General features: G+C 41.6%; 3 protein-coding genes across 4 annotated transcripts in view; 2 read left to right on the plus strand and 1 right to left on the minus strand.

Annotated features, from left to right (window-relative positions):
* The first annotated feature begins 2325 nt into the window (after positions 1-2325).
* On the plus strand, positions 2326-7100 carry cldn2 (claudin 2). The gene is made up of 3 exons (XM_085798327.1): positions 2326-2438; positions 3236-3995; positions 5245-7100. The coding sequence occupies exon 3, from the start codon at positions 5253-5255 to the stop codon at positions 6069-6071; it is 819 nt and encodes a 272-aa protein (XP_085654453.1). The 5' UTR covers positions 2326-2438; positions 3236-3995; positions 5245-5252; the 3' UTR covers positions 6072-7100.
* Positions 7101-8561: 1461 nt separating this feature from the next.
* Positions 8562-25141, minus strand: part of rbm41 (RNA binding motif protein 41) — a 72429-nt gene continuing 55849 nt past the window's right edge. The window contains exons 2-8 of the mRNA XM_085798331.1: positions 14196-14215; positions 12951-13067; positions 12025-12226; positions 11512-11716; positions 10297-10841; positions 9274-9421; positions 8562-9174 (exon numbers count right to left, since the gene is read on the minus strand). Coding sequence (XP_085654457.1) covers positions 9035-9174; positions 9274-9421; positions 10297-10841; positions 11512-11716; positions 12025-12226; positions 12951-13067; positions 14196-14203 — 1365 coding nt within the window. The 5' untranslated portion in view covers positions 14204-14215 and the 3' untranslated portion in view covers positions 8562-9034. The remainder of the gene's footprint in view (positions 9175-9273; positions 9422-10296; positions 10842-11511; positions 11717-12024; positions 12227-12950; positions 13068-14195; positions 14216-25141) is intronic.
* The window catches only part of klf8 (Kruppel like factor 8), an 80171-nt gene continuing 70144 nt past the window's right edge, over positions 15115-25141 (plus strand). The window contains exon 1 of one of the 2 annotated variants that reach the window (XM_085798328.1): positions 15115-15469. In XM_085798328.1, the coding sequence (XP_085654454.1) occupies positions 15443-15469 (27 nt within the window). In that variant the 5' untranslated portion in view covers positions 15115-15442. The remainder of the gene's footprint in view (positions 15470-25141) is intronic. The other variant, XM_085798329.1, reaches the window with a different exon arrangement.

Genomic DNA, 25141 nt, shown 5'->3' on the forward strand with positions numbered 1-25141 from the left:
AACAGAAATATATCATACTTAGTAAAGACTGGATACAGTAGGCTACATTACACATCTTATCCCGTATGTGTGTTATCCAGAGGGGCTCATTCAGCACTGGGTAACAACTGACCCTTGACTAAAAGGTTGACCCCACCCTGCACGCACTGAATGATAAATTGACACCAGATCAGTTTAACGCACAGGGTCTCACTGAGCCCTGAGGGCTGTGATGAGAAATGGCTGACTCTATAGTTTATAGATTATCCTCTTTGTTTTGGTTCATTGTCAGAGATTATTGCTTTTAATTTGTCTAACACAGTGTTGATGTGTATAATGCTGCAGAGCTGTGCGTGTTTACAGCCAATAATTCAGCCATTCTGACTTTCACACAGGAAACATGGTTTGCTCATCAGTGCAAAGCTTGAGCACATAAATGAATCTGGATCTTACACTGTAGGTCATTGCTGAATAATTATGAAGTAATGTAATCAGATTCTATCCTATCAGTTTTTTTTTCATTGAGTAAAGGGCAAGTACAGAACATACAATACACATGCATATAATACAGGTAATAAAAATACAAACAGACAAATATGAAAGATGTCTCTTATAACATTGTGGACCCCAAATATTAAAGAAGTCTCGGGACAACAAAAGTAGACAGGCAGCACAGACAGAGAGATCTCTGTAGAAGGAAGTAAGGAATTAAGGAATAAAATGAACAACACGAGGTAAAAGTAAACTGGGAAACAAATAAACACAGAGTCTTTTCATACCTGTAGCAGTAATAATCAGTGCACAAGCACATATACTGTACTAGCTGTAGAAAAGGGACCTTGCTTGAAGCCTCATGTAAATAGAGCGACCTCTGCTGGTCAGAATGTAAAATAGGCAAATACAAAGGTGTTTGTACTAGGTATCAGACAAACCTAGTATGAATATATACTATTCACATTACGTTTCAGAGGTATGTTGAGATCCACTTCAGGCCAGTACCTCACCTCATGGTCCTGAATGTTGTTATTTTGTTACATGGGTAACAAACTGCACTGATCCTGCCCCATTTTCTAGTATTTCATTTATTTCCATTTTTAAAAATTAAAGTGTCATTGTCATTATTCAGTAAAAGGGATGTATACACTGTTGCCCATAAAGTTGGAGCAATTTTGTTTTCGGACACATTCCTCTTTTTATTCTTATTAAATACACATCAGTAATCACCTTTGACTAGGTGCAATTATTGCATACTGAGTCCCAGTTACCCAGGTGAAATGAATTCATGCTTGTGGACAGTATGCCACAACGCCTTAAGGCATTGATCTGTATCAGGGGTGGCCATGCAATATATTACAATATTAGTGACTGAGTGACATTTGAAAGAGTAGCCTAATATTGGACATTCTTATGTATGAAATATGTGTTTCTGTTAAACTGACTGAAGGTTGAAAAATTGAAACAAGTCCCCAGTCCTGTTGTTCAATACCCCCAATTTTGTTTAATATACAGTTTGCAAAGCTTAAATATGCTTCACAGTGATATGTTTGGAAGAAATTGATCAATAAAGTTTTGAGAGGATACACTTTATCTATCAAGAATAAATTGCATTGTCACAATCATTTCATGAGAAAAGATAAAAAATATATTTTATTCCAATTCCAACTTTATTGGCAACAGTGTACATTGATGTATGTTTTGCTACTCTTCAAATTTCAATAAAAATATTGTAAGTGTTTCCAGAAGGATCCAGAACCACCTTCTACAACCAGCGTGAAACAATAAATTGTCCAGATGACTACATCCATTCAGGCTCAAATTGCTTATTACAAACTTCCTGCCTCCTTCCTTCCCTGCAGCTATAGCCTGCAGCCTGGGCACATGGCCCACTGGGGTAGGGAAGCAAAAAGTCTAGGAGACAACGGCATAATCTAAGTTTGGCTAAAGTTCACATGTCAATATACTCCTGGTCATATAGGCCTATCAGAACATGATCTCCTGTCTTTGGTGCTTTGTAAGCACTTATCACAAGTTTGTCTGATTTCAATGGTCATGATGCTCCTTTCATTTATTCACTGTGAGAGACCACCAGTCAGTAACAAGAATATAACAACGGGACACTGGCTGACCTGAGCTGCCTCATTAATATGCACTGTGTCCAGATAATGCCCCTCTGTGGTTCATAATAATGGCTCAGTGTTTCTGAGTGTGTGGACGTTGCCCTCGCAGTCTACTTCATACGGGAAGTGACTGGATTACAAGCTAATCCCATTATGATGCTGCTGCCATGTGAGGGATTAGAAACTAAAGGGCCGAGCTTCGGGATCCAGATCAGCAGCAAACAGGGCGACTGTAAATGGCGACACTGATACACCCAACAATGGCACAGGTAAACAGCTTACATGACAATGATACTGACCGACGAGAGATCATCATCTGTCATCTGTGGGCACACTGACATGGTATGTACTACATTTATTTTTATTAACCTTTTTTTTTTAATGACTTGAGGTTTTTTGATTTAATTAGCACTGACAGTCTTCAAATTGACACCCCAGCAGACATTTGATGGATGACAATGCACAAGTGGCAGCCAAGTTTGGTGTCAGCTGAACTGAGCTTTAAATTACAGTAACAATATGGCAGTGTATGGAATCTGGATGGTGCCATCAAAATAATTCATGACTTTAAAAAACAAACAAACAAAACATCTTTATAAATCAATTGATTGAGTCATTAATAGTATCCTATTCTAGCTTTTTAATACTGATTTTAATGATTGGAATAAAATCCGTTCATTGATTTAATTAATCACAATGTTTGCTGGAATTCCACAGTGAAACATAAGATTGAATTTGTTTCATTGACAGTATATAATTTATAAAACCATAAATACATTTCTTATTTATTCTAGTATTCATGCATGTATTTATAATTTATTGTAGGGTGTAATCCAGATGAGATGAGATGAAAATAAAACATCATTTTAAAAGCATTTTAGTGTTTCTCCTTACTTTTTCCCGTCTTGCTTCAGGGCTGCTTATTTCACTACCCATTTTAATTAAAAATACAGGAATGCTCATAAGCAGTTTTGTGGATTTCTGCAGAGTGGGCTGAGTGAGGCTACACTTTTTAAAGGACAACTGCTCTTTTCTTTTCATAAATGTAACAAAGAACAAGACCATCAAATGTTTTGCGTAATAAAAGAGATTTTACCCCTACACAAGAAACTGATGCTGAAACATTCATTCTGTTACAGGGGTCTGGTCAAGTTTTTGTTTTTGGACCGAGCTGCTGTCGATGGGATACCAAAGGTCTGTTTTGGAGGGATGACCAATGAGAGAATGATTAACCTGGCTGGCAAAGAGGATGCGTGTGTCACTGTCAGAGGTGTCAACGTCAGTGTGTATGTGTGTGTGTGTGTGTATGTGACAGGAGGTGAAGGTCTGAATGAGGGACAGATCTCACTCTCAAACAAAGACAGCAGAACATCTGACTGAGACAGACGAGAGGCGGTGTCAGGAGGGAGACAAGGTGCCGGTGCACAGATTATAATTTTGTGTCTATTGTCTTTATTATAGGGGTTTGATGTGAATGGTCCTCTAAATGGGCAGTGCTTCAACAAAGGACTGTATTTCTTCTTAAACAGTGTATGTTCTGAAAGTGTTTCTGTCCCTCGGTCCAATGCAGCCAGCAGACTAAGTGCCATTTAAAAGTACAGCAGCAGCAGCAGCACAACAGCTGTGACTATGTCAAGGTCTGAGGAGGCAGTGAGAGTCTGATACAGGAGAAAAGAAAAAGAACAACATTTCTTTTTTCTACTGGAGAAGCAGAAGCAGGTTCAAGAGAAATACCACTGGAGAATACAATCTGAGCAGACGACAAGCTCGACTGTATCTTCATCCTCTACCTCCTCATCCTCCTCTCCAGCTGCAACTTCAGCTCCTGCAGCAAACAAACATAATCAAATCCTCAGCGAGTCCAGGGCTTGGCTCTTCCACAACCAGGACCAGTCTCAGGTAATGCATACATGTGGGTTCTGTGTGTATGGTGCATGTCAGTGTTATATTGACTGAAATTTGTAATACAGTTATGCTACCAGGAGGATGGATGAACTACTGCAGATTTTAAATTATGTCTGGCATTTAATACTAACAGTGTTTCAAAAGGGCAAATATTTGGCTGCAGCTACACAGGACACAAACAATGTAGCCTAACGTACGAGAAACTATCTGGACAAAAAACAACCTGCACCAAGTCTCAGTCACAGGCTTAAAGTAAACAGCATTACGAAAAAACATTTAGGCCTACTTAATAAGCATGTAGCTACAAATGAGACTTAGCCTATGAGCTCCTACCAACATTTTACAATGGCATTAAGATGCAGTACCCACATTGTAGCCTACAAGTTGTAAATTTGATATAGAGATATTTTCTAACATCTGCAATAGTGAAATAAATTCAAAATCAACAGGTTGTGGCAAAATGGCTGTAAAAAGCCACAGACACCAGAGGTTAGGCTACTTCAACAATAAAATGACATTACCACCTGTTTATTCAGCTGGAAATTCACACGTTAGCAAACCACTATAATAGCTAACTTAGGAACTAGCAGTTCTGTAGGACTAGCAATAAGGCTAACAAATCCTATAGTGGACTAGTCTACACGGGATTAATTAAATCTGGTGGTTTAAATGGTGAGAATTTAAAATGGTTAAATGCTTCATTTGATCCAATTTACCTGTAGCTATCAAATTAACTAAATCAGCTTTAGCTAATCACAACTTGTTAGCTTTCAGGCTATGTGCGTAGTCTTCTTGTCCTACAGACATCTGTCCAGAAAACTAGTAAAAATACAAAATTCTGTTAGTTGTGGGTTTCTGTGTTGTTGTAGCAGCAGCAGGTGTTTGGATGAATTAGTATGCTGAACACTTAGCATGGTAACAAACAAAAGCAGCTGTTTGATCAGATTAGCCATACTGAGGCTATAACTATGTGTATAGTTGAAGCTACTTTTATTAAACTTAAATTTCAAAATAAACATATTTTGCAGATAATTAGACACAGGCTATATTGTCATTCTAGTCTACTTCTAGGCTCTTGTTTTTTTTACAACAAAATTTTCATCAATATTAAATGGAAGTCATATAATTTGTTACGTAATTTTGGTAACATTTGGACAGAATCGTTTTTTGTGATTTAACAACAGGAACTGATCTCTTTGGGCCAGTTTGATTGATCCCCTCTGTGTTTTCCTTTCCATCATAGTTATCACCATGGCATCAGCAGCTCTGGAGCTGATGGGCTTCTTCCTGGGCCTGTTTGGGATGCTGGGCACCCTTGTTGCCACGGTGCTACCATACTGGCAAACATCTGCACACATCGGCTCCAACATTGTCACGGCCGTGGCCAACATGAGGGGCCTGTGGATGGAGTGTGTTTATCAGAGCACGGGGTCCTTCCAGTGTGAGACCTACAACTCCATGTTGGCCCTTCCCTCCGACCTGCAGGCAGCCCGGGCCCTCATGGTCATCTCCGTGGTGATGTCTATCATTGCAATTGCCATGTCAACCCTGGGCATGCAGTGCACTCTTTGCCTGGAGGGCTCGGGTGCGGTTAAGAGTCGTGTGGCTGGTGCCGGTGGGGGCTTATTCCTCACTGCAGGCTTCCTGGCGCTCATACCTGTGGCGTGGACAACGCATGAAGTAGTCCAGACCTTCTACAGACCAAATATACCTGCCAGCATGAAGTACGAGCTGGGGGAGTGCCTTTACGTTGGACTGGCTTCAGCGTTGGTCTCCATGCTGGGAGGGGGTCTGCTGTGCGTGTCATGCTGCGAGGAGCAGGATGGAGGCCGTGGCCGACGACAAGGTGGAGGGTATCCGTATCCGGTAGGAGGCGGCATGCCTGGCATAGGGGTACGGACAAGCTCACAGACCTACCGCAACCCCACCCTGCAGGTGGGGGGCACCAATGCAGCCAGCAGGGGGCAGACACTTTTGCGCAGTACGAGTGACAGTTCCCACTTGAGTACAGGAGGCCAGGGGGTGAAGAAGCCCACTGCGGCAGGATATGACATCACTGGATACGTCTGAGCTCACTGCCACTCCATCACCCTTTTACACATCACTCTCAATAACCTTATGCTCACCTTTTTTTTATGGTGTATTTAATCAAATGTTGTCATGTGTGTACGCCTGACAGAGCAACATGTTGTTACTTCATGGTCTGCAGTCTGTTGTAGATCTTATTTTTCCCTTTTTTTTCAAAAATGTTGGTAAAATGATAATAAAGATTACATCTTGAAGTGTCTAAGTAGAAAACAGTGACATCTGGACTGGGAGGTTTTCTCCCTGCATCTTTTCTGAGGACTGTATACTTTTTAAGAAATGTGCAGGACAACATGTTTGCATTGGCTCTTCTTTCTTATGTAGAAAAGTGATAACAGAACCTTTTAATTGTGTGTGTGTTTTTGGACAAATTTCATGTGCTGTCATTGATATTAACCCAGTGTAAAAGAAAAAAAATAAACATTGAGAAGACAAAAAAGATAAGAAAAAATAACATGAATGTTTGTTAATGTAAACATCAAAGACTGACACTGAACAGACTTTGTGTAAGCTGTAATCATTTAAACTCTCCAATGCTGATGCTCAACTATCAAGTGAGATAAAATCTCTTGACAAGTGTCGCTCGACTATTTGCCAACCCTGACCTTTCTCACCTGAACCCTACTGAACATTTCTCACAGTACTGTATCAGTTGAAACTCTGACTCACTGCAGCCTGATGAGAGTTAGTCCCCTGGACTGTCCACATGCAGGATGTGTACCGTAAATAAATAAAATCTCACCATCCCCCTGATAGTAACTCTCTGACTCATTCAAGTATGTGCCTTAATACCATAGTGTAGAAATGTTATTCTTGTTGCTTGGAGCAAAATGTGCTTCACAGTACTGGACACATCACCATAAAATGAAACTTTTTCTTCTGTCTTGTTTTTGTGTCATTGTTCTCAGATGATTCATCTCTGACGATCATCAGGGATATACTGTATTTCCAGAACACAGATGCTGTTTTTAGGTTGTTTTTTTTTTGGAAATAAAGGCAAACATTTCTTATGTACTATTTGTTGAAGCCTTTTTATTTATTTTACACACAATTTTCAATTATACTATACTCTCGTACAAGTGCTACAACTTTGAAACATTTTATTTAATGTAAAAAAAGAAAAGAAAAAAGTGGCTCTTTCTTTCTTTCTCTCTTGTTTTATTTTGGGCTAAATAGTTTTTTAAATTACTGCTCTTTTCATGTGAACACAAAATAATTGGCAGATAAAGACCTTTTTGAATTGTTAAAAGATAAAAAAGTGTTGACGATACTGATTGTTAATTGCTGTTTTGACTGTCCAGAATAGGAAAAAGATCACAGCCCTGACCTGAAGGCAAACACAAGCTCAACACAAACAAACCAGAACAAACAAAGCTAATACTTTAGTCCGATCAATATGCAGTTTAAGTTTGACCAGGAGATGAAACTGAAATACACGTGCTTACAAGGTCAGCTTACAGCCAACTGTGAGAGTCAGACCACTTTTAGATTTGAAGTTTTAAAGGTTCTCCAGAGGACTGGGATTTGATCGCCTCTCAACCAGAACTTTATGGCACAGTTTGTACTTGAGTGATTGTGAGTCTTCACCTTGATGTGTGCTGATTTTTTTGCTGGGTCTCAGTGGATTTAAGAACAGCATAAACACATGAGCCACAGGCTTGGTTGTGTCTTATTTTAGGGACATCACATAACTGAGGTCATTAGTCATGCAGGACTCTGAACAAGATCTTTAAGCTTCAGTATGTGACTGCAGCTCCTGGTGGTGGAGTTCAGAGGGAAACTGGGACTGTGGGGCGGACAGGAACTGACCTGGTTTCACCAATACAACTTTGACCGAGAGAACACCAACGAGATAAGTGGACGAGGGACACACACACACACTGGGGCTGTGAGAAAGACAAACACAATCTCAAAAACATACAGTAGATTCTCCTGAACGCTACAAATGAACCTTCCCTGGTTTCTTCAGTGGAGTTAATAAGGGTTTGACTTAACTTTATTTTTCAAGGCTTATTCATTCATCAAATGTGATACTAGTTTGTTCTATATAATGATGAAGATAATCAGCCAATCAGCCCTGTAATGTCCTAAGATGCGAGAGAAACATGGACCAAGCCCCAGAAGCACAACACAAGACAAGTGAGACTATTACCAGCCACTACACAGAGACAAGATGACGTAATGGGCAGTTTGTCAAGAAACTTAATTCAGCTTCAGAGACTGTATGAATTCTTTTGTTAGACCAAGTCCTCTCCCAAAAAAAACAAACTAACTCTGAATGACTGAATGGCTCCATCTAGTGTCTGACAGAGGAACGACACTGAATTTTAACAGTCTTGAAAAAAATCATTATGGTTGACCTTAATGTTCCGCAGCAGTGGAGTTACCAACTGATTAGAAGCCAACGTGTATCAACCCAGATGAAAACCACACACTTGTGTCCCCTGTAGTGATCGTTACACAACCACCATATTTATACAACCCTATGCATTATTTCTATACTCTGCCACATAAATGCCTGCACTTAATTTCATTGAGGTCAGAGGGTTCATTGTCTGTCAGAGGTAGATGCTCAGGTGCTTACAGAAAGAAAAGCTCAGTTTTTGTTGAGCCTCAGGATTTGGACATACAGAATTATCGTTATCCTTGGTAAACTGTAAATTTGAATCTCAATTTGAACAAATATTTGAGGTTCTTATGAGTAAGCAAATCATGTAGGTAATTTAAAACTAGAGCTAAATGTTAGGGAAACCCCCACAAAGGACGATTAAGTTAAAAAGGAATATTTAAATACAGATGGAAGATGGTGTAAAACATTTTACACATAGACATTTATTGATATAGCAAAGATGAAGAAGACCACTGTAAAAAAAAAAAAAAAAATCTACAATTACATCCATCATAGTCTGCTATGGACAATACTTGTATAAACATGTGTTGTTTATTTTTTATTTCTTCTCCTCCTGCACTTGTGTCTCCTTCTGTTTCTCCTCTTCCTGTCGATCACGGCCAAACTCTACCACCAAAGGTTTCCCTAGCAACCGGTATCCATGGACCAACTGCAAGGCTCTTTGGGCAATTTCAGCATCTGCCAAAGGAAAATAAGTACACCTAATAACATGTACAATGGAAAGTACGCAGCGGTCAGGTATAAATGATGCTTTGTCATCATCAGTGTGGGTCTAACCTGGCAGAGTGATGAAGGCTTGACCCTTCATCCTCCCAGTCAGCAGGCGGTAAACAACCCGGGGCCCAGTCCCTGGCTCGAACCTGGAGAACAGCGCCACCAGCTGGGCCACAGACGCCTGTGTGCTCATGTTCTTCACACACAGCACCTACAGGGAGTCGCACCAAGACAACAGTTGACAGTGAGCCACTGCACAAAAACCCCATGGAGTGGGTTTAACCACTCACTGCTTTCTCTTCACAGCATTGCATCATACATACTACACAATGTATTCTTGGTGAGGTGAGGTGAACCACACAATGCTGGACTACTCTCATGACTGCCTGTCATGCCACCGTCACACCATGTTCAGTGTGCATCCAATATAATAAGGGTGTGGTGTTCAGTTTGGAGCCGCTGCCGCTGGGAAATATAACAACAGACCACAGCAATTACCATCCTTTTCTTTGGAAGAAAGTTCAATTTATGAGTCAGCTCTTCTCCGGCGGCAGATATTGAATGTTTCAAATGACTATGAGGTGATGTCCTTCCGCAATTATTAGCTTTAAAACAGTGCAGTTTCTCTAATGGTTCTAGTGATGGACGTTATTGCATTTTAATTCGTTGAATGAGGATTCATTCTTTAAACTAGTCCAATTCCAATGCAACATTTTATGACTATATACTGTCCATTAAGATGCTCTTTATCAACAGTGGCATATAAAACTGGAGGTCAGACTTAAAATTAAACTATGTCCCCTGCTGTCAAAAAAATAAAATGCACATTTAGACGGAAGTGCACACTGTGAGGCATACAGTACTGCTGGGGAAGAGCTGAGAGCTTTGTTTACATCTAAACTTTTTTTTTTCTTTTTTGAATCTCTGTACTGGATTTTACTGATTAATAATTATTCTTTTAATTTGTGTTGGAAACTGTTAGCATTGTGGCTAGGCTGTAGGTAATGTCTGATGAATTAACCATCGCATTCACCTCGTTTACACCCAAACAACACATTTGTGGCGACTACGTGCAGCTGTTGACACCTTAGACGGTTTCCCAGGCAGGTAGTTCCGGAACCTCTGGATGCTCTGGATCCCCTCATCAGATTCACGGTTCTGCAGGATTTCCTCGTCTGTAATCGTCTCAATCTCCCCTCTGACAGTCAGCGGCCCCCGCGGACCCGCCTTCACCGCTCCACTCAGACTGCCGATTGGCTGGTTTATTTCTATCCTTGTAGGAGCAGCCGGTGTTTGCTCCTGTCGGTCATGAGCGTGCTGCTGCTGCTGCTGCTGCTGCTGCTGCTGCTGCTGCTGCTGCTGCGTTGAGGTGTCAGAGCTTGACTCTGGCCGACCTGACGATCCACTATTTTCCCACCGCAGCTCTGACTGAGGCTCCTTAGATTGGTCATTGTCTGTTTGTGAGCTTTGTGATTGGTCAGATACAGTTCTGTGCATAGACAGGTGTGACGCTGCAGTGGTCTCTCCCTGCACTGAAGCCTGTTGTCTGTCCTTGTTGAGAACATCTCTGTAGAGAGAGTCTATTGGATCAGAGGACGTTGCCCCCTGCTGGCCCTCCTGGTTCTCTTCCTCTGTGGAGAAAAACACAACAACAACACAACAACAACAACAACCCTGATGAAACTTTCTGATGTGGACTTGATGACAATTTTATCACATTTCGTTCCTCAGTACTGTTGTTTCGAGCACCTAATTTATCCTAATATTTGGTTATGTCGGTTATGAATTATTATTACTCTCACTACTCTATTCATTCATTCTTTCACGTATGAGATTATTTGAGGATGAACATTTGCTTGCAGATTTTATTGCCTTTGATTTGATATGAAAAAAAGAAGAAAGAGAAAAGAAGAGAAGAGAACAGAAAATTACAGTTGCCTCTGAGTACTCAGGCAAACAACAACTGGTTTCTTCATGAAAAAAACCACAACATATTTCTGACTTCTAAAACTGTACTGAAGATGTCTGAAGGCTGTAATCTAAGCCCTGGAACATAGATAACATAATTTTACCTTTCCAAAAAACTCTGTTTTAAAATTGGTGCTCAATAACCTAGAGTTTCAAAAAGCTCGAAGTAAGAAACTCATCTATTGTTAGTGCCTGAATAACCTGTTTTTATTTTTCATTCTGCTTCTTATATGTCTGGGTGTGGAGCCTTGTATGATTGATGGAATAAATAGAAATGTTCTGTATAGCTTGTTTGACAGCAATGACTGCCTGTCAGATGATGACTCTCAATACCTCGATGATAAAGCGCGGAGAGGAAGCCAAGACGGTCATTTCCTTGGAACAGTGCTTGTTCAATCTCCATCTCTCGGCGTGAGAGCGGCCGGCTGCTGGCGAAGCGCTGTGGACGGGACAGGAGCTCCGCCCTGGCTTCAATTTTGTCTCTGATTACTTGCAGGCGCTGCTGCTTCGCCCCCGGAGCTGCACACACACCATGAGACTGTGTAGGCAAAGAAGTCATATGTCAGGCATTAGTTTGTTGAGCTGGCCCACATGCGTACATGAATATACCAGTAAGTGTTACCATGACAAATGAGTTATTCATTTGGTTACATCATTCATGTGCTGTTTGAATATTGAGCATGAAAGCATCACTTTTCTCCAAATTATAGTATTTCTTAAGCCTTACACTTCCAAACATGGGGATCACCATGAAGGAATGTAGAAAAAACACATATTAAGTAGATCAAGTAATCAAACCCAGCTCTTCCTGTTCTCAGACATCTCAGTGTCTCCAGCAGGTTTTACCTTCTCTGTTATCTCTGGTGCATCTCTACTCTGCCACAGCTGGACCTCGGCGTCGGTGAGGCCCAGCTCTCGCAGGCTGGCCACTTCCTTCTCCCCGTCCTGCAGGGCCTGGAACTGGGACAGGCTCCTGACTCCAGCTGCCTGCTCCCCAAACGGACGATAAAGTGCCGCCGGAGCGAAGCACTGCCTCTTGGCTACACATCTGTAAGACAGACATGATTCCATAATGAGATCAACACTAGGGCACTCTGTGTAAATCAGTGTACATCATGCAAGATCCTCTCATAGCTCTGCCAAATGCAGCTGCCATCTTATCAAAGACCGGTTTTAAAGGGACACTTTCAAGGTCACATGGCTTAGATGTTGTTTCTGATGTTCTACAATGAAAATCTACAGATAAAGAATGATTTTGTGAGACTCTGTAGCCCTGAGGGCTGTGTATAGAAGATCCTCCAGGCTGCTCTGTGGGAGACTGTGAAGGTAACATAACAGGGAATTTGACTCATGCTTTTACCCATAGCATCTCACAGTAAGAATGTGTGATTTATTATACAGCTCAAAGAGCTCTGGTAGGAATAAAGCTACTGACACTGCTTTCTTTTCCTACTCAACTACACATGAGTACTTTAACTAGTTGTAAGGTGAGATAATGTCTTGTGGTTTTAGGCTATGGTCTGTTATTAAGTGTAAGATCTTTGGCTTGATATCTGCCAATTTGATCTACTAGAGAATATTTAGTTTGTTGAAAAATGCTGATGTGCTCAGACAGGAGGTCACATTGTGTTAAATAGCTGAGTGTACTATTTGTATAACAAGGAAGGAAGGAAACCCCACTTGGCTGTAAGTGCAGAAAATGTGGCCAAAGGGCAATATCATATTTTAATGGTAACCCCGTCCTCTAAAGATACAAAGAGATGGTTTCTGACCTGTCGATGTCAGCATCGGTGTGGAGCTGCTGTAGCAGGAGGCTGTGCAGCTGCCGCTGGCCCTCCGTCTCCTGTTCCTCCAGCAGCGGACCATCCTCACAAGATCTCCGGCTCACTCTGACAAATGTAACACAGAGAGACACAAGCTCTGACACAAGGGGATGCTGGGATAACAGCGGGAAGACACAACCACCAGCATCAACACAGTATAGTTCTCTTCTATCACTTTGCACACATCTCCACTCCTACCCTGTAAAAGTGCTTACAGTATAGTAACACAACTACACCTTTAATGCATCTTGACTGTAACAGTAATACAAAATATGACTCTTTATTTTCCACATGCTTGTGTTTTTTCTTCCTTCTTCCTTTTTTTTTTATCAGCTCAGCTCAAACCCATAGAATAGTAAAAATCAATAAATAAAAGACACAATTACAATGCTGGACCACCTGAATCATAATATATTTACATGATAATACTGTTTGCCTGACACGAACTAAGGTAAGATATAAAAACTAAAGCTGGGCGGTGGAAAGTAACTTAAGTTAATCATGTATTCAAGTTTCTTAAAGAAATGAATTAAGCAATGTGAAGCTGTTTGCAACTCCCAGTAAAATTTCTCAATCGATTTCAATTAAATAAAATCTCATAGAGATAAGACTGTAATGTACCCTATGTTTTATGAATGTTGTCGAAATACATTTAACCACTTGTTTTTTTTTAGAGAAATATGAGAGCAATAATAAATCTTTCTTCTGTGTGTACGTTAGCTTCTTCGTTTTGTTACATTTTTACGGACGCTAATATTCTTTAGGCTATTTGACAATGCACATGCTGGTAAGTTACAGGTAATGAGACCTGAGGAAAAGAGCGGCCAGGGGTGCGACATACGGCGGAACGAAGTTACCTAATAAATTAGTCATTTACAAAGATGTATTTGTAAAAGTAGGCTATAACGGTCAGGATTAAACGTGAAGCAAAGCGTACACGGCAGCTCAATACTGACAGTATATATATCTATGACGGCAGCTAAGGACAGAAGCCACTGCTAGCTCAGTTGGCTGCAGATATCTCCATGACAACAGCGGTGTGGCGAATGAACGGCGTGAAAATAAACGCAACAACTTTAAACTACTCTAAACCATTTTTTCCGATGACAACAGGCAGGTCTAAAACCAATCCCGCGTGACTCAAGCACATTAATTCATTTAAATTCACTGGTATGTCTGATAGCTTAAGTTTACCTTCGCATGCTTCCGCTTTGTACTTCCTGTTCCGGTGTGAGGGATGATGGGAAATGTAGTAGAGTTGCGGCACGAACCCATTGATGTATTAGGCTATAATACATCCATGCACGAACCACAATGAGGATAATATAACAGCCTCGAATTTGGGCTGTTTTGGAGTGAAAATAGAACCATGCGTGTTTTATTTATTGCATGATTTTAGCAGGGTTTCAGCAGGGTTTATTGTGTTCTTTCAACCAGAAATCCACAGAAGCCCTTTCATGATAGATGCAATTGTTTTGTTATGAAATATTCTTTGCAAGAAAAGAAAAACCATTATAACAGTTGAATTGCCACGCCCAGTTATAGCCTAATACCGAGGGTGTGGTTTTAACCGTATTTTTCATTAGTTGGCTCTTTTCCCTGTTGTATCAAACAGCTGCTGCAAAGCCACTGAATATACTCCAAATCGCTCACACCCTCCCCACCCAGCTTAAGTGTCCTCAATTAGCCTGCTGGCTGACGTCAGTAAGGTGACATGGGTGCTTCTCTTCCCCATCTCTGAGCAATAAGCTGCCCGCTGCTGCAGCATGGCATTAAGAGATGGGTGGGGGTGGAGCGGTGTGTATGTGTGTATGCATGGATGCCAGGGAGAGTGGTGCTGGTGATGGTAGTCGCATGCAAAAAAAAAAAAAAAATCTCATGCAATAGTAGTGCGCGGTTGTGCTCCTGCTCCTGTCCCCCCCGACCGCTCGCCCTGCCTGCCTGCCTGCAGCCAGTGTCAGGTCGCCGGCAGCGCGGCTCCTCTCCTCCCCGCTCCTCTGCAGGGCTGCGGGGCTGCGCACAGCCTAGCTCACTGACTGACAGAGAGATGAGGGGTGGGGACGCAGGGTGGGGTCACAAGCAGGGAGAGGCGGAGGAGGAAAAGGCAGAGAGAGAGAGCCCAGCCCTTGAATACACGGCAACAACACGCCGACAGGGAGAGAGGGAGAGGCACACAGAGACTGGCTGTTATTTTTTGGGGGGGAAGCAAAAGGAGCCTTCGACGCTGCGGATATGAACTGAAAAGAAACACTTAGAAGAGGCAGGGACCGTGTTCTTATATCCCGAAAATTTACTGTAAAGGTGGAAAACTAGTCCCCCCCTGAACCCTCCTCTCTCCATAACAGTTCTTATTCAGATAGAGCTACACCCAAAGCCCCGACCGACCCCCTCCTGCTCCTGCTGCTCCACCCCTCCGCCGCTGCACCGCTCCGGCAACCGAGATGCACACGGAGACTCGTAACAAGAAAGTAAGTGCACGTTATTGACTTTGCCCTGGTCAATGAAGGAGAGACCCATCTACCTGTGCGGGGCTGCTCCGCCTGCACACAAGAACAGTTGACATTGTCAGCTCAACATGTTGCCAAATGAATGTCAGTGAATGTGTTGTCGTCTGTTAACAGCCAATTGCAAAGTGTATCCTCGGCAGGCAGGCGGTTTATTTTGCAATTAGTGGGAGAGTTTAGTAAGAGCGAGCTCATTGCATTGCAGGAACATCACGCTGAGAGCGCAGTCATTTCCTCCGTTGATATGGAAACCTCTCTGCCTCCTCTGCCTCTTCTCTCTCTCTCTCTCTCTCTCTCTCTCTCTCTCTCTCTCTCTCTCTCTCTCTCTCTCTCTCTCTGTGTGTGAGGTTAGCTCAGGTTCAATTTTAAATGCTCTGTGATCTCTGAGAGACAGGAAGGAAACGGAAGGCAGAAACTGCAGCTTGTAGGACACCATCTTAGCTTTTAAAGGGCCAGCAGCCTCCTCTCTGACACACACACACACACACACACACACACACACACACACACACACACACACACACACACACACACACACACACACACACACAACCCTGGGAAGCAGCCAGGTGCACTGCCTCCAGCTACACTCTTCAGGGCCCTGCTGCCGACTTGAGTCTTTAAATGAGTCCTGCTCCGCCACAGTGTGTTTATGTGTCACTTTGGCTGCTAGTCCTTGCAAAAAAAAAAAAAAATTGAATCCGGCATATGATCAGGCTGATTGTTACCAAACCAGATCTTTGATGGTTTGCAGACAGAATAATGGAGCCAAGTTTTTTTGGACAGACACAACGTCCAAGTGAACTTTGACCTGCAAACTTGCGAGGATGACCAGTAATGACATTAGATGTGTCTGGTGTTTGGTTGATTCCGATTGTGCAGCTGCCAGATGACACACAGACGACTGCACGATCACTGCTGATTTGTTTGTGTTTTGTTTTTTATTTCATTTTTTATTTCATTTTTGCGTATGCCCTAATGTTTGTGCAGTTGACATCATATTTCAAAATGCTGTATTCGAGTGGTGGCAGGGTAATTGGAAAAATGAGTTTCTGACTGGCAAAATTCACAGGAGTTTCAACAACAACTCAGAGAGATGATGACAATTTTGGTGCACAATGGTTTGAGCTGTTCATGTTGTATACATTTACGAAGCAAAACCAAATGTTTGGTTTAATTTTTTGATTGTGGAACAAATTTGTGTATTGCGTATCCAATTTTTGCTAACATTTAGTTTATTGTGTTGTAACAGTTGCCGCCCACCACAGTGGTTTAGATTTGTTAGAAAAGTTGTTTTCTTATTTTATTGGCACTGACCCTGACATATTAGAAACAGATGTTTCACTGCGTGTTTTTTTTTTTTTTTTTTTTTTTACAGCACATCTTCCATGTTGTTTTTCACATCCTGACTTAAAAGCACAGGAACTCAGTCAAAGTCAGAATAATGACTTCCCAAACTGCAGTAAATCTGAGGAGCATGTAAACTCACCATTTATCTTAAAGCAGAAGTAAGCGGAATATTTGTGTTAATATGAGTCTTAAATAGTTCTTCCGACAGCAATCACTTACATAGAGTGTTTGGTCTGAAACACGGGTCTGTCAGTCACTCTGCTCTGCTGTAAGCCGAGGACAAAAACTTCTTGTATACTTCCTTGTATCCTACAACCTTTATCCAATGAGGAGAGAGAACGGCATAAAGGGGCGGTCCTCTCTGTGTGTGCAGCCAAGGGATGCGCGTGAATGTGGTGACGTAGGGACGAGGACCAATAGATCCTTGACGAGGGCGGAGACTGCTAACTCCATTGGCTGACAAGAAGTTAGCCAAAACGACCGGATCGCTTACCTCTGCTTTAATTCTACATATGGCTGCAAATTATAGTTAAATGATTATAGATTTGTCTGTTGATTATTGCTTTTTCCAATCAAATTATATATATTTTTTACTTTGGGGCCATCAAGTGATTATTTTTGCTTAAAAAAAAAGAAAAAGAAATTTAATCGATTATCAAAACAGATGATTCTTTTAATCATTGCAGCTCAATTTAATCTGTTTATTTTCATAAGTCAGAAGTTATAACAATCAAACCATCCCATTTGAAAACCTGAAACCACTGAATATTAATGTTGATGTGTTTGATGAGTGATTTATTGATAACAAAGTAACTCTAGCGACACTCTACTGAAGTATGGCACAAGCCAGCTGTGCACCAGCCTGCAGGCGATGGTGGTTTGGGAAGTGGTTAAGTGGCTGTGAGAGAATGTTTTCAGTGAACTTGTTCTCACCGACACACAGTGTGGCTTTAGTGCCTGCTCCTCACCTGTGGTCTCAGCTGTGTGGACACATGGCTCAGTTTGCATATAATATAGTATATTGTAAAATATATTAGTGGCTGTTGGAGCCCATTCTGTGAAATGTCACAGCACAAATTCTCCCATGTGTCACAGGCGTCTGTGCAACTGTTTGGTCCTAAAGTAGACTGATGTGCAGTCACTTCCTGTTTTCACTCATGTGCCCAGAACGACATCTCCAAATTTGTATGTTAACAAACCCGTAGCCTACGTCTTCATTTTTCACATATAGCCCCTCCTCCAGTGTTTTCAATTCTATTTTAGGAAATATTTGGTTTTTATTCATCATTTCAAGAAACTTTAGTTTTTATTCATCATTCTGAGAAAACACACCATCACAGTTTTACATACTGTCCAACAACCCCCTCACAACAAACCTTTATTTCACACTTATCAGCAACGCTGGACTGCGTGGTATTTGTGAGATTGCCAGTGGAGTGTAAAATGGAAATAATTGCTATCATTTTTAGATGGTAGCTTGACCGGTGACAGGTGTGTAGCATTTCTCAGACATAGAAACCAAAAACATCATTGTTCCACTTTGTCAGCGAGATGGCAAATGAGCAAAAACGGCAATCATTGATAAAAACAGAAAAGGGCAGGCAGGGCTTTTATTTGGTAATTTCAGAAATGTAACTGGATAACCATTAGCATTTGGTTTTAACACTGTGGATTGTTATCTGTGTTACATGCTAACATAGGCCTCTCTAAATAGCATTTCCTCTGCTGCTGCACACATGAACGCTTCTCTATAGCCTAACATTTCCTCCTGTAGCTTCACTAGAAATTAATGTTACAATGACTCAACCCACAGGGGTTATAACCCAACTGACTAAATCAGCTCTGCCCTTATAGGCAAAGGTTGATTAGCATAGCTCGCAGGTTATCTGTACCATGTGTGAGCGTCTATTTTGTGAAAATCAGTGTGAATGGTCAAAGTACTTTGGGTTCTCTGGAAACAACATGTGACTGCTTTGCTCAATGAGGTGCTTTGAGCTGAAAGTGCAAGCCAATAGATCCATCTGTGGCCTTGTGACTGAAGTCAACCACTGTCTACCCGACGCTGCGTAACCCCGCCATTTTAACAGTTGTAACCACAGCAAGTAGCTTTCAGGCTGCAATTATCCAAGGGAGGTGTTGTCAACTTGTCACGACCCCCTCCCATGCAATTATAGTCAATCTCAATTAATCCATCAGATAGGAAAGAGGAAGTTATGACTTATTCTGCACATCTGTAACCTAGACAGTGCACATGAGCGTTACATTATTCATCAGATACACTAAATTCAGTTGAAATCTGCAGCCGGCGTTCATCATCCTGAAAAAGAGTCCAGGAATGTTGCAGCTAAATGTTGCATGCAGATATTTGAGGCTGAAAAGCATCGAAAATCAAACATGAGCAGTAGGATCGAAAAGAAAACGCTGCTTCAGTCAGAGAAGATGCTGAAAAACAGTTGATGTGTTTTCCAGATTCAAGCAGGACTTCAAGCTTCAAGTTGTTCAAGTGAGTTGAATTCAAATAGCAGGCAGCCAAAGCTTTGACGCTGTTTTGCAGTGGTTTTCTGTTGGTACTGGATCTGCATGAACTCTGTGAGGTCACTCCTCCACTTTATAGTGACGTAAAACTCTTCACCAGTCCAGCTGATTCCTGTTATCCAAAAGATCTGATATGTGGAAATCAAACTGGGCCGTGTGTCCAAATTATATCGGTCGGGGGCCGGTTTCTATTTACCGTGGATCTGGGCTGACTCCTCATCAGCTCTGATCATGTGGCGTGGGATAATTATTGCTTTCTTTTTTGGGAGAGGAAAAGGAGAGTGTGGACTGTGAAGAGCATGGAGAAAATGTATTTTGGTATCTGATCACGTTCTTTGGATCAGGTCCAGTCATCCTCAGAAGTAATATCATAGTTGTTCAATAAAGTTTTCAATTCAATTCAATTCAGTTGTGCCCTGACAAGGCAAGGCAAGGCAAGGCAATTTTATTTGTATAGCCCGTTTTTACAAACAGTTTGTCTCAAAGGGCTTTACATGGCATCGTAACAACATCCTCTGTCCTTAGACCCTCACATCGACTGAGGAAAAACTCCATGGAAAACCCTTTTAACAGGGAAAAATCGGAGAAACCTCAGGGTGAGCAACAGAGGAGGGATCCCTCACCCAGGACGGACAGACGTGCAATAGATGTTGTTACAGACAAGAAGCAGGAAACAGAAGCCTGCGTCTCTGTAGGTGGCGCACTTTCTTTCACAGCCAAACACAAAGGAACCAGAAACATCAAATGCATCACTTAAAAGCTTTTGGCAACTTAACTGAGAATATTTTACATATGTTTTAACGTTACATCAGTTCAATTGATGGTGGCAAAGCTGACATTTATTTACACAGTGTAAATACTGTGGGTTGTTACCTGAGGCTGTGCGGTGTTACATCACTCTCTCAGACGTTAGACGTTGATGTCAGCCGGCGAGGCGACTGCGAGGGACCGCTCTGACAGAAGTGATGAAGTGTGGGGGTCTTTACGTCTGAGAAGTCCAGATGATGAGCTGTCATTGTGTTTTCTCACTGTGTTTGCTCTAGATGAATGTATGAAAACACTTTCTCTCTCTCTCTGTTTACTTTTACCTTTGACCTAGATAATTATTTTCTGACACTGTGGGGCGGAAATCAATTTCCTCTCATCAGAGTTAAGGCGGTGCGATATTGGAAGTGTAGTTAACTGATAGCAGTGAACTGATTTTGTGTGTGTGTGTGTGTGTGTGTGTGTGTGTGTGTGTGTGTGTGTGTGGTGTGTGTGTGTGTGTGTGTGTGTGTGTGTGTGTGTGTGTGTGTGTGTGTGTGTGTGTGTGTGTGTGTGTGTGTGTGTGTGTGTGTGTGTGTGTGTGTGTGTGTGTGTGTGTGTGTGTGTGTGTGCATCAGCAGTAAAGGGCCCTTGAATACAAAGTCTGCCTCTCTTTGTATGTGTGTGTGTGTGAGAGAGAGAAAGAGAAAGTGTGTGTGATGGAGAGCTGATGCCACACACTGGGCAATAATTAGCTATGCTTGACCAAACTACTGATATAGTGGATGTTGTCTTCCTTTGATATTCCCTTCTGTGCTACTCACACACACACAGCAGTGTTTTTCAACCTTGGGGTCGGGACCCCACGTGGGGTCGCCTGGAATTCAAATGGGGTCGCCTGAAATGTCCAGTAATTACTCAGTACGTTTACATGCAGAGCTTAATCGAGCTATGCTCAAAATTAGATTTTGGCGTCAAGTCAGACTTCTGTCCTTGTCTCAATATACATGCAACTGAAAAAACTGAATAACTGACGGGGTCCGCCCCCTCATGCGGCGTCACCCGTTGCTTCAGCGGGTTAATACGCCCCGCAGTCCTGTTGACTTTTCTGTCACCTCGCAAAAAGCTGAATATAAACAACTTATACTTAACTTATAAGCTTAATAATAAATTCTCAACTGCAGTTCCCGACCAGACGCGTCCGTCTGGGCTGGATGCGCGCTGAGAATAGGATACGGGCTTCCTTTCTCTCTCTCTCTCTCTTTTTAAATAAAACACTCTTGCTGGTTGCGCTGTGTGAAATGCATTGAATCAGCGCTGACGTTGGGTTTTTTTCTTTACTTTGCCGGGTTCGGGCGGCTTCTCTGCTCCACTTGGTGCCGTCTCTACGGTTGTGGAGCATGCGCACATGCATTGTCCAGTTCTACTCCGACTAAGGTGTATACATGACGGAGAAAATCTAATTCCAATCGCATTATCTGGGTGTCTTAATCGGAGTTCTCCAACTCCGATTTCAGTCGGACTAAGGTGTTTACATGCACTTCAGTTGTCCAGTTATAGTCGGATTAAGGCAATAATTCGTTTTTTTCAAGTGTCATGTAAACGTACTGACTGATAAAAATATTATATTAACTAATTATTCTTTATAAAATTATGATAAAAAACACCATGCACAATCTTAAATACATGTATGCAGCATATAAAAATATCTGAGCTAGCGCGTCTTGATTGACGGCCACAGTCACGTGACTGCACATTATCGCGGGGTCGCATGAAATTTGTGATGTCAAAATGGGGTCACGAGCCAGAAAAGGTTGGGAACCACTGCACTAGAGTATGAACACACATGCAGACACCCATGCATTGTCGGGATGACATGCATGGGTGGAGCGACCACACTCACACACACAGACTGTACCAGGGTGTCACCGAAGCCTTCAATAGAAGTTCACTGAAAGTAAACTGAGAATGGAATAAAAAAAATACTTATCTTCATCATATCTTATCAACATCTGGAATATTATCAACTCCACAATTCCACAACTGTATTTGTGCAAGTTTCACCTTATTCTGTACACACTGTGTACTCAAAGAGTGCTGCTTGTTTCCTGATTGATTTTGTTGCCTCTGTGCAACCACCAGCTTCAGGTATTTTCAATACATCATGAAAATCCACTTGTAGGCTATAAACTGCTGCGCATAGATAATCTCTCACAATGAAATGTGCCCTTTATCTTTTGTTGTCGTCGTTGCGTGGCAGTGCAGTAAACAACCCAGACACCGTTTTAGGAAAATAAGTCAAATGCTTTTTATTAAGTCTTAACACAACGTCCACTTTTGCCTCTTTTCTCTCCACGTCTGGGTTTGATTCTTTTTTTCCCCCCTCTCCAATTCTGTGTATCTCATTTGATTGTTGATCTTTTTTGTTGTTGTTGTTTTTGTTTTAGAAAATGACTAATAGTTCTCAAATGGTGGAGTTTCCCTGAAGAGAAGAGTTTTAAAAAATATAATGATGACCTGATGAAAATGCTGATTTTTCAAATGACAAATGGCACCTTGGGAGTTCAAAAACATCCAGGAACCGCGCCGTACATCTACAACTCTCTCTAAATGCAAATAAGCGAAAAACAAGATTTCAGTGTGGGGATTTCTTCAGATGTTAATGTGGGTAAAATGTGTAATTGAAAATGATTAATTTGGTTGATTTTTCTTTAACATAAATTCATAACAGCCGCCCTTTTGAGTCAGTGAACCAGCTCTGACACTCTGTGTGTGTGTGTCATTATGATTGAACCCACACATCTGCTGCTGCTGCTGCTGCACCTCTGTGTAGGTGAAGTCAAAGTCAGAGTGAAGATTCTCAGTCATCCAGGTTGCGACATCTCGTAGGGTTTTTACCCTCAGGTTGAGGTTCTTGAGGCGCTTCAGGTTCTTGAAAACATTGTGGTCGTCCAGTTGAATCAAGATTTAAGAACGACTGTTCTTTCAGATGCTGAAATTAGTCTGGGCCATATGATTTGTAGGCTGAGGCCATATCTGTAACACCAATGCTTATGGTATTTTGTGACTTATTTTTACCTTTTATCAAAAACAAAACAAAAAGTTTCGCTCAGCCTCAATTTACTCAAATATTTAACCCATTATTCTACTGTGTTGTCACATCAGAAAGCTGCAGTGTTGAATTGGAGTACAGATTGCTTGATTACTTGACATTAGCTACAATGTTAAATTCCTGCATTGTTCTCAGTTACTTGATGTAACTCAAAATTGTCATGGTTTGTTGTTTACTGACTTTGTGCAGATAATGCAATGTCAAAGTGAGTTACCTGTTAATAGCAGCAGCTATACTATGCAACTACTGTAATCTGACAGATCTAAGACATCAGTGCACACGTGAAGTGCTTTTTTTTCTTTTAAAGTTAATTCTCACAAAATATAATAGAGCGAGAAATCTAATCATACCAGACAGATTAAATGATTTTTTTTCATGCTGCAGTTGTCAAATATAGATCAGAATACAGTGCATCTGCAGAACAGGTTTGGCTGTCTGGCATGGTGCAGCTATCATTGTCTCTTAAGTAGAAAATTGAATTCCAGTCCAGCCGTTGCGTAATACTGCACTACTGAATGAAACGAGTTGGGCATGGGTATATGTGAAAGTTTTGTACTGATCTGCATCGTTTCTCTGGTTGAGTTACACCCCTTTTTTTATTAAGAGGTAGGATTTTGTATGACCCACTGTAGTTTTTAGTGGAGCCGTGACGTGTACAAGGCCGCAGTGTTTCAGCCATCAGCCATTACTGATTTAAGAGGAAACAGTGTAAATTAATCTTGGACTTTTCTTTGTTTTTATCCTCATCAGTTTTTATTGGAATGTGATGCTGTCAATCCCTTCTATGTGTGTGGGTCAGGGGGTTGTATGTGTTTCTTTCATTAAAGGGACAACGAGGAGTTTCTATTTGGTTATAAAAAAGTCTCACGTTAATGTGGATGAATCTACGTTACCCACACTTGGTAATGGGCCCATTTTCGATAAATATATCGTTTTGTCTCTCGTTATTTTGTTATTATTAGTGGTGGTGGAAATAGCGTTTCCTTACTTTCGGTTTTGTGGCGAGTCATGAGAATAACGCAGCCGAATCGCCGTTTATGGTGGGAACTACGACGGTATGTGATCGTCTTCCAACCTCTGACTTTAATTATTGATGAATGAAAACATGTGTCTGTCTTGTGCCGGTCAAAGAATTTTACGGTGCGCGGAGGCTCATAAATGTAGTGTGGAAACGCTTCGCTTTTCCAAAACTCCTCGTTGTCCCTTTAACTGTCAAATAAATCAATTAAAAAAGAGAGAGAGAGAGAGAAAAAAAACTGCACCGTTATGTGAAGAGGAATTTGTCTAGCACCAATAAGGTTAATGTACCACTGTTTCCATTAACGGAAAGAGTCTTTTTTTTTTTCTTTCTGGGAAGTAGTGAATGTGAGCCAGATGTGCCTTCGGGGAAATGTAGGAAAACCATAACCGAGGTAAAGGTATAGTTGGAGAAATATGGTTAAAGGGGGTAAAGGTATAGTTGGTGAAGTAATGGTTAAAGGGAGTAAAGGTATAGTTGGTGAAGTAATGGTTACAGGGGAAGGGTAGGTGCACTGAAAACACAGCAGCTGATCACAAAGAGAGACCGGGCAGGTCATAAATCGATCCTTTGTAATAATGTAGAAGTATCAAGGGGTGCATTTGTAATTTAAAGGCACCTGTGACCTGGAGATTAGGACTCTCACGCATCACTGGCTGAGCTAAGGGCTCTCTAATAGGCCTTGCTCTAAGTGTTTTCCAGGTGCTGAGGAGGTGTCGGAGCGAACTGGCTCACTGCACTTTTCCATTTTCCCTTTTTATGTGATACTCTTATTCAGAGTAATTTATGGCGTGTGGAGCAGCACAATAAGCCTCAGTTCCTCAGTCAAGGATGTTAAAAAAGTAACCTGCAAGGGACGGGGACAGAAGTGTGTCCG

This window comes from Trachurus japonicus, chromosome 14, assembly GCF_045865225.1.
Source record: "Trachurus japonicus isolate A0001 chromosome 14, Traja_1.0".
Classification (NCBI taxonomy): domain Eukaryota; kingdom Metazoa; phylum Chordata; class Actinopteri; order Carangiformes; family Carangidae; genus Trachurus; species Trachurus japonicus.

Coding starts and splice junctions, on each gene's coding strand:
- cldn2 (XM_085798327.1), top strand. CDS start 5,253: ATGGCATCAGCAGCTCTGGAGCTGATGGGCTTCTTCCTGGGCCTGTTT.